This window comes from Mixophyes fleayi, chromosome 4 (assembly GCF_038048845.1).
Source record: "Mixophyes fleayi isolate aMixFle1 chromosome 4, aMixFle1.hap1, whole genome shotgun sequence".
Classification (NCBI taxonomy): Eukaryota; Metazoa; Chordata; class Amphibia; order Anura; family Limnodynastidae; genus Mixophyes; species Mixophyes fleayi.
The window spans coordinates 39,945,176-39,958,244 of record NC_134405.1 but is presented as its reverse complement, the minus strand read 5'-3'; the positions used below and the strand labels follow the sequence as shown (position 1 = coordinate 39,958,244).

Sequence of the window (13,069 nt, the reverse complement as noted above, 5' to 3'; positions counted from 1 at the left end):
TCATCCTGTAGGAAAGTAAATAATACCTCCTTATAAACAAAGAATTTGCAGCATGTTTGCCATAAACGGGCTTCCGTAGCTGATCTGTGACTCCGGAGCCTTAGTAACAGTCACTACGGCATCCGTGAGTACTTGATTGGTCGAACGATGCAGAGCAGGGGACAAGCTGATTGGTGGAGGCTCCAGGAGAGGGGAGGACCAGTGAGCGCACCCGGAAGTAGTGATCAGTCGCTCGGCTGCAGTTAGACTGAGAGGACGTGAGCCAGGTACATGGGGCAGCTGGTGCTGTGCAATCCTTATAGTAATGACCCCCTTGTCTCTTCTCTTGTGGAACTACAAGTCCCAGCCTCCTTGTAGCTACAGGGGTCCTATGTGTTGTACAGAGGGCTGTGTACGTTATATTACATGTGAACTAATAAGGTCACATACACTGAGCTGTAGCAGATATACATGTCAGATAACAATGTGACCTATGATACAGGATTCACAGGGAGAATATGTTGTGTCAGACACTAGTGTATGTTTAGTGTACTAGAATTGTATCTCTTAATGGTGCAGTAGATAGCAATGCAATATTTAAGTAATAATCCCTATATAACAGGGAATCACTAACCAATAAAGTTTAAAATTGGTAATATTGATTTAGTGCATTACCCTCCCTGAATTCGGCCATACACTTGCTGGGCAGTCCAGGTTAGAGGCATAATGTGTTCCTCCCACATTTTCTGGAATTGGGTCATGGATACTCCATGGATACTCACCCACCGATAAGGGGCATGACCATGTCGGTTTATGGGCTTGCCCAGTTCTCCTGTGGGGCCTGAGAGCGGTAGGCCACCCCAAATGCTTTCCCCTAAATACAGCCCTGCATTGCTGCGTGCCCCCCCAGTGTCAGGTGCATGTGGGACCCATTGACTGCTGCTCTGCCATGCAGAGGTGCAGGACACGCCTCCCATCATTCCAGGAGATTGTCCGTTAGAATTAGGACATCTGGAGGGTACAATGCGGGTTGTTGTCTATAACAATTTACCTGTAACCTGCCTACTGGGCAGTTAGGTGTAATATTAATTATGGTTACAGAGAGAGACGACCTGTTGTTTGACCATGGTTACTGACCCTCTGCTATTTAGGTGGCTCGTGCCACTGCGTAGTGTATTCCTGCCTGGCTTTGCTTGCAGGGCAATGCCAGCTGAGCCTCCATACATTACATATATATTAGGAGTGCTGTGACTTGGGTCCAGGAGACATCCGTAAAACACTGCTGGTTTGGTCAGTGGTGGCGGTATGAGTTATACCAGGCACTGGCCAATACTGGTTTACTCTGTCATATAAACAAGGGAGGCTATGGACCAGGCAAGATTAATTGGCTAGGATAGTATCAGCCACTTGTGAGGCTGTGGAGGAGGGCTAAGGGATGGATAGAAGAGTTTATCCCTGTTTATATCACCGCAGTGCACTTGGAAGTGACAGAATGCACTGAGCTGGCTGTTTCCCAGAATGTTCAGACATTACTAGAATGATGCTGGGAAATTGGCCAATTAGCTTTCAGAACTGTGTAACATATCATCTGTTTAGCCTATAGTTATGCAAGATCACCATATTACACAAGTCACAGTTACACACTTGTTGGGTATTAGCCAACTGTATTGTTTCTACTAAAGTTGTGTGGTCATTGAAAATAAATATGAAATGCAATATTTTTTTTATGAGCATGTCTAGTGTTCAGATCTTCTTGGGCTTGGAATGCGTTATATCAGTGATAGACAACAGGTGGCCCTAGGGCCACACACGGCCCTCCGAGCCTTCATTTGCGACCACCAGCTGCTTTATTATTAGAGATGGGCTGGTCCGGTTCCCTGAGAACCGAACCCACCCGAACTTTGGGTATCCGAGTACCGAGCTGAGCAGCTCGGTACTCTCCCACCCGTTCCGAATCCAAATCAAGGCCGAACGTCATCGTGACGTTGTCGGATCTCGGGGCTCGGTTCTAGCGATACTTCAACTTTATAAATACACGCCTCCACAGCAATCCATCGCCATTTGACAGAGGGAGAGAGCAGGGTGTAGTCACAGGCTGATTAGAGCAGGGACAGAGAATACAATATTGTTCTTGCAATTGCTCTAACCAAAATCGCTAGAGAAGAGAGGAGGAAAGAGGTTTTATTATTTTTTTGTTAATATTTGGCACTCCCCAGTGCTTTTGGGGTGTCCCCCATAATTGTGCATAAATATTTCTGGCTGTCAAAAGTCATATCTGTCAGCAGTATCTACCAAATAATTTTTAGCACTCCTCCGTGCTTTTGGGGTGTCCCCCATAATTGTGCATAAATATTTCTGGCTGTCAAAAGTCATATCTGTCAGCAGTATCTACCAACTTATTTTTAGCACTCCCCAGTGGTTTGCGCTCAGAATGGATTCAAAGCAGTCCACATATGATCAGAATGAGCAACCAGGTTCTGTCACCAGTCCTGATGTTAGTGTTCCCAGTACGTCATCTGGCCAAGGCGATGTCAAACAACAGAGTGTTTCCAAATTAGTGCAAAAACCCAAAAAAATTTTACTGTATTAAAGCGAAAAAGAAGTGTAACTGAGCAAAAGTTAAGTGACGATAAAAAAAAAATTGCAAGCATGCCATTCTACACACGCAGTGGCAAAGAGAGAATGAGGCCTTCACCTTTGGCTATTAGTGGCAGATCCCAAAAAGTTACCCAGCCTACAATTGGTGCACAACTACTGTTACGCGTCAAAGCCGAGCTGTAAGATAACAGTAAGGCATTAGAGGAGAATGTTTGCTCTGATTCACAAATGACAACAATCCCTGTGGAGAGTCCATCCAACAGTGGGATTTCTAATCGTGAGCATTCTGCTGATGTGTGCCTTAATAGCCCGAGTGTAGCCGGTGATACCCAAATTGAGGATGCCACTTTGGAATTAGAAGAGGATGAGGGGGAGATTTGTGTAGACGACGAGGGCGCTAATGATGATGTTGATGATTATGATGCAGACAGATACCAAATTGCCTTTCTCAATTTCTATTTATATTCTAGATTATATAACGGCTGAATAGTTTTCTATTTTACTCCTAGTGGAGAGAGGATCTGATGCAGACAGATACCAAACTGCCTTTGTCCATTTCAATTTATATTGTACAGTATATAACGGCTGAATTTATTAGTATTTTATACAAGTGGAGGGGGGCCTAGAGAGACAGAAACCAAACTGGCTTTCTCCATGTCAATTAATATTGTACAGTCTATAACGGCTGGATTTTTTGGTATTTTACACAAGTGGAGGGGCGCCTGGAGAGACAGAAACCAAACTGGCTTTCTCCATGTCAATTAATATTGTACAGTCTATAATGGCTGAATTTTTTGTTTTTTTAAAAAAGTGGAGGGGGGCCTATAGAGACAGAAAGCAAACTGTCTTTTTCCATTTCTTTACATATTTAACTATAAGTGTAGGGTGTAATATACATCCAAAGACGATGGCTGCATTGCCAATATGCATAGATGGAGAGGAAGACAATCTGTTTTGTGTGTAGAATAAATGAAGGCCTACCAACGAAGAATTAAACTGTTTTTTTGGATGATTTATTACCTCAACAGTTAGATTACTTCTCTCTAAAACAGTTGGAGCACTAAATTGGGTTATTTTAGGCACAAAAACATGGATTTTCCAACAAAATGGCAAAACAAAACCAAAACCAAAACACGCAATGGCGGTTTTGCAAAACCAAAACACGACGGTAATCCAGATCCAAAACCGAATCCAAAACCAAAACACGGGGGTCAGTGACCATCTCTATTTATTATCAGATTTGTTTGTTGTAAGACTTGTTTAAATTACCTGCTGTTATTACAAATCGGTGTGTCTTTTGATTAAATGCATTATTTTAATTTATTGCTGAGATTAAGGGTAATGTGTGGCCCTTTGGAAGGATAGAGGACTGCCCATGCGGCTCCTGAAGTATATCAGGTTGCCTGTCACTGTGTTATATGCACAGCTCTTAGTTTATATAGATTTACTCCCGTTCTCCTCCTGCTGTTAATGTTCCCGTTGTTCTACAATGAATAGTCCTAGCTGTGTGACCGCTCATAATCATACCAACTGGGCTCCAAAACGTTCACTACATCTAATCAAAATATCATCCTTTTTCATTGCATCTGATTGGGTGTAGTGGGAAAACGAGGCAGAATGATTAATCCATTGTCATGTTTATTGGGGGCCATCGTTTATCCCACAACTCGGTTTGTATAAGAACAGAAAACATTGGTACTCAGACATTTTGGAGTAGTAAATTCCAGTTACTTCCCTGGGCACTGCTGTACTAATTACAAACTGTCTGAGCTATGTAAATAAAAGGTTATCGTGATACAAATTCCCAGTGGGCAGACTGTCAGGTGTATTATATAGAAGGGTTGGTTCATAGGTTCTGATGAAAATAAATTCCTGTTAACCCGCTTGATATTATGTGCTGCCAATTGGGCTGAGTTCCTAAGTGGCACAGAGATATGAACAACCGATGCCTACTGATTTCTCTTGCATCTGAATTCCATGGTTTTATCTTACATTAATGGAACACAAGTAAATGAGCTTCAGGCATAAGATTAGCCATCCACCCCTGCCCACCATCAACGCCACCGCCAAGACCCCAAAGGGAGGTCCAAGTATTTTGTACCCGCCCTCTACTGCTGGGAACCCCTGATTCAGTCACCCAAAACAATGGCTGCCTCCACTGGATGGTTCTGAATAGGAACCAGCTTTACTTTCTTAACAACCAGGGAAATTCTTCCCGACTCACTGGATTTATCCAGCTATGGATGGGGCATTGTATTTTTAATTAATCCTGCTCAGAGATAGATGCTGCTTTGCAGTCTATGGGTACTGGAGCGATCGCTGTGATTACATCAGTCACTGGCGTTGCCTTGTTGGCATCATACATGGCAATCATAGTTGAAAGCTGGGTTTACTCCCAAATATACATATAATTATTTGTATCAAGATTTAAATGTATTATACATCCTCCAAAAAAAGCTATAATTACCAGTGAAACAACTCTTTAATGAGCGGTGGTTTAAGTTGGCAAGCGTCTGATGCCCCCCTACCCGGTTTCATATTACTTGTAGGATGCAACTCCCTGATTCTTGGCGAAGTAGAGAATGATCAGGCGGTATTGCAAATACCATGGGAATAGCTCCTAGCTTCCGTGGTGCGTCAGAGTGATTACTAGCTGCCTGTTAGTTGGTGGGCTCTGTTCTTCACTGCGATGGCTTTGTGTTGTTGTTATTTAAGTTTGAGTATTACTGATAGGTTACTCTTACTAACCACTCCCTCCATATCTGCTGGCTGGATTCCTATATGAGAAGATGACTCAGCACAGCTGGACACAGATACCATTCACTATAACTGTGTATTGGAGAAAGGTTAAGAATAGTAAAACACTCAGGAGCTGGGCTACTGTAATAAGATATTACAGGGGTAATAAGACACTCAGGACCTGGGTTACTGTAATAAGATGTTACAGGGTTAATAAGACACTCAGGAGCTGGGTTACTGTAATAGGATGTTACAGGGGTAATAAGACACTCAGGAGCTGGGTTACTGTAATAAGATGTTACAGGGGAAATAAGACACTCAGGAGCTGGGTTACTGTAATAAGACACTCAGGAGCTGGGTTACTGTAATAAGATGTTACAGGGGTAATAAGACACTCAGGAGCTGGGTTACTGTAATAAGATGTTACAGGGGTAATAAGACACTCAGGAGCTGGATTACTGTAATAAGATGTTACAGGGGTAATAAGACACTCAGGAGCTGGGTTACTGTAATAAGATGTTACATAATGTGTAATAATACACTCTGTGCTATGTTATTATGTAATAGTAACCTGTTCTATGGTTCTCCGCAGGATGGTGACGGAAGGAGAACCGGGGAGTCTGGTGAAGGTTGTGTACATTCTGCTGCTGTCGGCCACATGGGGCATGCAGTGCTGGGTGACGTTTGTAGCAGGTGATATCAGCAGCTTTCATTCTATTCTCTCCTCTATACATATCCGTGTAATGAACAGTGCTATATGTTCTCTTGATACATTGTAAATTCTAGTACATATGTGCTGTCTCTCCGCAGGCTTTGTGATGATCAGGGGGGTGCCCCGGCACACATTTGGACTAGTGCAGAGTAAGCTGTTCCCGTTTTACGGCCATATAGTCATGTGCTTCTCCTTCCTGAACCTGGTTGTGTACGCAGTATATCATCCGCGGGAGCTGCTGTCACCCAGTGAGAGTGTCCAGGTGAACATTGTGTTTTACTTTTCCACAACCCACTATAATATCCAAACTTATATATAATTCCACCTTATATATTGTTCTTTGTGTCTTCTTGACTGTCTCTCCACTTCTGTATGTCCGTTATGTCACCTGCCCCGCACTCTTCTTTTCTCCATACATGTCCCCCGCTCCGAACCTTTAATCCAATCCTTCCCTTTATCCTCCCCTGATCTCCCTCCATTCCCCTCTCTTACTCCGTCTTTCTTACCTCGCAGGTGGCGCTCTTCTTTACGTCCCTCGTCGCATCCGCGCTCAACGCCCGCTGGTTCTCCCCCTCCACGTCTAAGGCCATGTTTTCCATACATGCCATAGAGCGGGAGCACGGCCTGGGGGCAGAGATCGGGCTGAGCGCCAACATTGAAGGCTACAAGCGTCTCAGGGAGCAGGACCCCAAGTACAAAGCCCTGCGGAAAACCTTCATGCGTTACCACGGCATCTCCTCTCTCTGCAACCTGGTGTCGTTGCTGTGTAATGGCGCCAGCCTTGTATTCACCGCTCTGCTTCTGCCCACCCTTTAGAGAGCCCTGGAGGTCTGCGGGATTCACGGACTCACGGACCAGCATCCGGGCCACACAATCTTCATTCTTTTATTTTTTTTTATTTCTTTATTTTTGTAATTCCAATTAATTTGCTGTCAAATTTTAAACAAGACTGCCTTGTATTGATATTAAAATATGTCTGATTTATATAAAAGAGTAGTAAACGGGTCTCGTTGGTTTTTAGGACAAGCTACGTTATTAGAAGGTAACTTCCTCCATCGGCTTGTGACATCTGCCTGGTGGTTGTCTCACCGGTTCCCAATGACAGGAAATATAGTTTTATTCATAATTCTTATTATAATATACAATTGTAATACTATATTGTGTATTATAACTACATTTAGCCTTGAACAGATAACATTTAATATCCGCTGTCACTTCATAATGACCCGGGGTATAGCATCTATAAACAGCCAACAGTGTTTGTTGAACTTGCAACTTAACATCTTCAAGGTTGTGGCCTATATAGAGCACAACATATGTTATAGTGTAATGCACAAACGAAGCATGTTATAACACATTGTTATTGACACAGATTGCGTTTGTTATATCTATATTATTGGCTCTCCACTACATCATCTATTTATATAGCGCCACTAATTCCGCAGCGCTGTACAGAGAACTCACTAACATCAGTCCCTGCCCCATTGGAGCTTACAGTCTAAGTTCCCTACAATACACATACACAGACCAAGACAGACTAGGGTCAATTTGATAGCAGCCAATTAACCTACCAGTATGTTCTTGGAGTGTGGGAGGAAACCGGAGCACCCGGAGGAAACCCACGCAAACACGGGGAGAACATACAAACTCCACACAGCTAAGGTCATGGTCAGGAATCGAACTCATGACTCCAGTGCTTTGAGAGAGAAGTGCTAACCACTAAGCCACCGTACATGAATGGTTAATCCACAAAACTACATACAAATTTAATAAACAATTCCACTGTTAGAAATACGGGTTGATGGAAAAATGGTCATTTAAACCCATTAGGGTTACATTGAGCTTTTAAGCTATTGTAAGCACCATCTCTTATATTTAGATGCAGCCTCTAAATAACTTGCAAATAAGAATAATTAACTTTCCAGTCATGAATTGGCACATAATGTCTTCCCAAAGGAGTGCCCAAATTACTACCTTTTTTGAATATGTTAAAAATGACTTTATATCGATCTTTGTACGTGGTCATCAACCTACCTATATTAATTTCTGATTTATATAAGAAGTCATTTCTGTCCATATCAACCATCTTTTGATAAGCATTCCTTAAAATGGTAACAGAATTAACCACTATGCAAAAACCTTTTCCTCAGCAAATTCCCTTCTACTACGATAGGGAAGGCCATGTTTAGGAAACATTGGGTGATGGCTTAATGCATGCAGCTAATTACTAATAGTTTAATCAGTGGTCAAAGTGGATATTTAGAAGTGGTGGTATGGAAAATGTAAGTGACTGGAATGTGTTACAATGAAGGCAGTAGTAGAAATGGCGGTTTGGCAGTGTTGGCTAACCTGTGACACTCCAGGTGTTGTGAAACTACAAGTCCCAGCATACCCTTCAAGCAATAAACTGCTATATATTGGCAAAGCATGCTGGGACTTGTAGTTTCACAACACCTGGAGTGTCACAGGTTGGCCAACACTGTGTTATGGCATACCACCGTATACACCACCACTGAGTCCAATATTAATAAATAAAATGTTAAACTGGTTCTAACATAGAAAAGTTATTGTTCATTATAGAATTAAATGTTTTAGTTAATTTTTTAATCTATGAAAAAATTATCAGTGTACACATATCAAACTGGAAATCTTTCATATGAACGTGGGTGTACGATTTTCCTGGGCATGCGAAGAATCGTTTTTTGTATTTTACACAAACTAAACAGACATACGTCCAACTTAGCATCAGCCCCATTTTTAAAGAGAAAGCCCGTTTGTTATTTCACATTAAAAAATATAGATCCTCTAAATCCTTGAGATATGAATTAATACATGGCCTTCGTGTCTAGACTAATAATAACCTGGTTGTAAACTCTTGCCATATGTCATTTTCCACTGCTTTATGGACCTGGATTGCTAAGAAGATCAACATCCTCATATATATAACCTTTAAGTACACAATAGTATTATTGGTAATTACTCTGATTATTACAGACTGTTAGTTATGTTATCTCTCTGATCTGTTGTTCATCTAGACCAGTGCCCGGTGTTCTCCTGGCTTCATTAGGAAGAGAGAAAGATAGTCCTTTTGACGTCAAGGATTTTCGTACGTGAAGAGGTTTTCTCTAGTGGTTGATACCTTTCTCTTTCATGTACCACTCAATTTGTGGCTGTTTCTACATTAAAAATTATTCAACGGGTGACCTCCTTTAAACATGAGCTGTCTCGCAGTGAAACCCATTGATGATGGCTCAACTGTCTAGATTAAATGTAGACAACCTGTGTCTCTCCTTCTGTGGATGTAGAAGTCTTGGTATACCTTGCCACCGTCTGTCTTCCTCGAGACTCTGGGATGGAATAATTCAGCACAGTCTTCCCACTTTATAATGCCACCTGGACACCTAAGCCACAATTTAGGAAAAAAAAGCATAAATAATACTTTATTACAAAGTATTGAAGAAAAAACTGAGGCCCTTTGGGTAGCCATAGAAACGGGCTATTCTTTGTACTGGTGTGATCTGTAGACCACCAGGTCAGGAAGAGGAACTGGACAGGAACTTAATGCAGGACATCAATAAAGTACATTAAAAGGAGAGGTAATAATATTGGGAGACTTTAATGTACCTGATGTGAACTGGGAGGAGTCTTCTGCAAGTTCCACTAGAAGTAGGGACATTCTGAATTCCTTGCCGGGAGCATCCCTCAACCAAATGGTGAGGGAGCCTACTCGCAAAGACGCAATGTTAGACTTAATTCTTACAAACGGTGACATATTATCTGATGGAAATGTGGGTGAGAACCTAGGATCCAGTGATCATCAAGCAGTATGGTTTAGTATAAAGAGGGGCCGACTCACACCACAAAAAGACAAAGGTGTTAGATTTTAGGAAGCATGACTTTATAGAGATGGGAAAATGTGTAAGTGACTCTGGCAGAGTGGGAGAACTTGAAAGGAGTGCAGGAGAGGTGGGAAAAATTAAAAAATGCAATACTAAAATCATCAGACCTTTGTATCAAAAGGGTTAAGAAAAGTACAAGGAAAGAGAAGCCAGTTTGGCCAGAGAGTTATAGAAAATGCAATACATTCATTGGGGGGAACGTTTACCAGTGAGTACCCCAGGGATCTGTACTTGGACCTGTGCTTTTTAATATCCTTATTGGTAAAATTGCAAATAGTATTGAAGGGGACAATTTGCCTTTTTGCAGCTGACACAAAGATATGCAGCAGGGTAGACGCATCAGGAAGGGGAAAACAAATAATTGATGATCTAGGTAGACTAGAGGAATGGTCAAGAGAGTGGCAACTACAGTTTAATGCCAAAAAAAATTGATTATAGTATTACTGGCACTATAATGGAAACTACTGAGGAGGAAAGGGATCTAGGAGTCACTATTTCAGGTGACTTAAAGGCAGGTAAGCAATGTAACAAAGAAATGATAAAGGCAAGTCGGATGCTTGGTTGTATAGGGAGAGGGATCTAGCAAAAAGAAAGAAGTAATAATACCACTGTATAGGTCATTGGTACGGCCTCATCTAGAATACTGTGTTCAGTTCTGGAGGCCACATCTCCAGAAGGATATAAATACATTACAGACTGTACAAAGAAGGGCATCTTTCAAATATATCAAGTGTTGTACTAAGGTACAGGAGGGAAACATTCTTTAAAGGAAGAGAAGTATTAGAACACGAGGACATGTACTGACCAAGGAGGGAAGTAGGTTCACAGGAAATGTGAGCAAAACTACTTCACAGAAAGAGTAGTGGATAAGTGGAATATCCTCCCATCAGAGGTGGTAGAGGCTAATACAGTAGAGCAATTTAATCATGCTTGGGATAGACATAAGGATATCCTTACAAAGAATAAAGGATCAAATAGGGTTTGAGGTTACCATAGGTTAAAATCAGTAGACTAAATGGGCCAAGTGGGTCTTATCTGCTGTCAAATTCTATGTTTCTATAAACTCCTGAAGTCTTTGGAGGGGGATTTCAGATGCCAGCGATTTGCCGTCAGACATTGCTGCGATGTCCGACTGTGCACATTGCCGGCTGTTACGTTAGGGAATCTCTGCTCATTTTTCCTCAAACCTCTATGGGGAGCGAGGAAAAATTAGCAGTTTCCTGCCAGAACATCAGCACGACGTGTCTCCATGGACGTTCCCGAAGACACATCGTACAGAATTGAATATCCCCCTATGTATACGCTTCAGATATTACGTGAGCTAGGTATATAAAAATCTATATACATATATACAATGTTGAGTAGTGCATCTTCAATGATTAAACAAGCGTAAAGTGGTATGGCATGTTACCTCTGACACCAAAGCCTTACAACAAGTACATAGTAATAAAACGTCTTGTAAACTGAGATTCACACCCTTTTGTTTGTTCCATAGAACGTGCTGAGACACAGACCTTATACCAGCTGTATAATATAAAAGACAATGGACAGATCATACTCCTGCAGTGTACAAAGAGACACTCTGTAACGTGGTATACAGAGGGATGCATCTGGCCTGGTCATCCTATGTGTGTTCAGCTTACGTTAGAAGTGTCATGTCCCTGTAAATGTGACCATATACGTTACATATAATCCTTGCTCGGTAAAGAGGGTCAGTGTCACGGAACATGAAAGCTGATGCTCTCTTTACTAGGGTGATATAGTTGAGTTCTGTATACATGGGGTTGTACACCTTGAACTTCTCACCACCAATCCTAAATTGTCCTGATCCCAATATCTCTAAGGCAGGCCCCTAGCCTCCTTAGTCTCATTTTAGGCTGAAAACCAGCACGCAGCCCTATAGAATCCTGGAGGATCCCTAGTAGCAGATAGAACATCCACAAGTCATACTGAATGGTTTGGAATGTCCTGTATAATAGTCAGAGATCTGGCTGTCACACACCCACAGACCTCCTCCAGTGGAGAATGTTTCTTCTATAAACAAGAGCCAGCCACATATAACATGGATGAGAAGATGGGACTGCGTGTTTAAGCTGTGGCAAGGTAAGTGCTTCAATGTGTACCTGTCACCTACAACCAAAGTTTGGACTATCCATTCACTATTTTTGGCTGAATGGCCACATTCTCCTGAATATTGATACAGTCCTCCTAGAAAACACCTGTGTCACTTGGTTGTGGGTTATGCACCCTCCACCTCACCTGGTCACACATTATACCCTTATTGTCAGCTTAAGCCCACCAACTCCAACCTTGTCAAATTTCCCCCGACTCACATATTTATTATAATTTATTTGTATAATGCCAGCATATTACCCATCACTGTGCAGGGAATGCTTGTCGTTCACATCAGTCCCTGCCCCATTGGAGTTTAGAGTCCACCTCAATCTCCCCTTGTCGTAAATGCTCTCCAACATTTTTCCTGTTGTCCTTGTCCCTCATTCCTCACCCCCACAGGTCCCTACCTGCTGTGGTGGAGGGATCTGGTCCTAGCTTCCACCGCTCCTGCTCCATAGAAGAACTCATGTGACCTATCTCGCTCTCACACATGTATCCCTCTACCTGAGGGCAAAGGACTTTTTAAATGAAAAAAATAAAATAAAATTCAATGCCCCACATGGCTGATCTCTACTTAGCGTGTTGTGCACAATAGCGGAGGTGAGTGCTAGATCCGCATTGGGGGAGGTTAGTGGTGGGATTGGAGGACATAAAAATGGCCCCATACAAACACGTAGGAAATAAGAAAGTATGGGTGTTCTTAGGAGTGGAGAGAGTAAGATCTGTTTTGACGGCGATAAAGACGGAAGTGCAGAGATGCAAGTTGTGTTGTTTAACCACCAACACTTAACTGAGTGCTGGGTAGCTGGTTGGAGTGTGAGTAGTGCATGAGCCCATTTCATTGTCAGTCTTATAACGATGGCCTTGACTGATAGTTGATCTGAGGCCCACTGAGCAGAGAGCTGACAGCCTAGGTACAAAGAAAGCTGTGGTTGAGTGATAGGCTACTTACAGTATCTAGTGGAAGGTTGATATGAGCCACGCAAAGCTGTAGAGACATTAAATGCACTTAGGGGATGCTGGGACC

At 42.3% G+C, this 13,069-nt stretch overlaps 2 protein-coding genes across 3 annotated transcripts in view; one reads left to right on the top strand and one right to left on the bottom strand.

The window, feature by feature from the left end:
* PLPPR2 (phospholipid phosphatase related 2) overlaps positions 1–73 on the bottom strand; it is a 39,734-nt gene extending 39,661 nt beyond the window's left edge. The window contains exon 1 of the mRNA XM_075206679.1: positions 27–73. The gene's annotated coding sequence lies outside the window, so the exon portion shown is untranslated. The remainder of the gene's footprint in view (positions 1–26) is intronic.
* Positions 74–184: 111 nt separating this feature from the next.
* Positions 185–7,019, top strand: TMEM205 (transmembrane protein 205). Of its 2 annotated transcripts, none has more exons than XM_075206680.1 (4): positions 185–266; positions 5,909–6,009; positions 6,127–6,290; positions 6,542–7,019. In XM_075206680.1, exons 2-4 carry the CDS (start codon positions 5,910–5,912, stop codon positions 6,842–6,844), a joined length of 567 nt encoding a protein of 188 aa, XP_075062781.1. In that variant the 5' UTR covers positions 185–266; position 5,909; the 3' UTR covers positions 6,845–7,019. The 2 variants fall into 2 exon arrangements, with proteins under 2 accessions (XP_075062781.1, XP_075062782.1); XM_075206681.1 differs by having other exon boundaries at positions 193–257.
* The last annotated feature ends 6,050 nt before the right edge of the window (positions 7,020–13,069 follow it).

Bases quoted from the DNA above. Each gene is read 5' to 3' on its own strand.
- TMEM205 (XM_075206680.1), top strand. From the start codon at position 5,910: ATGGTGACGGAAGGAGAACCGGGGAGTCTGGTGAAGGTTGTGTACATT. The intron at 6,010-6,126 runs GTGATATCAGCA...GTCTCTCCGCAG, and splicing joins CTGGGTGACGTTTGTAGCAG to GCTTTGTGATGATCAGGGGG. The intron at 6,291-6,541 runs GTGAACATTGTG...CTTACCTCGCAG, and splicing joins CACCCAGTGAGAGTGTCCAG to GTGGCGCTCTTCTTTACGTC.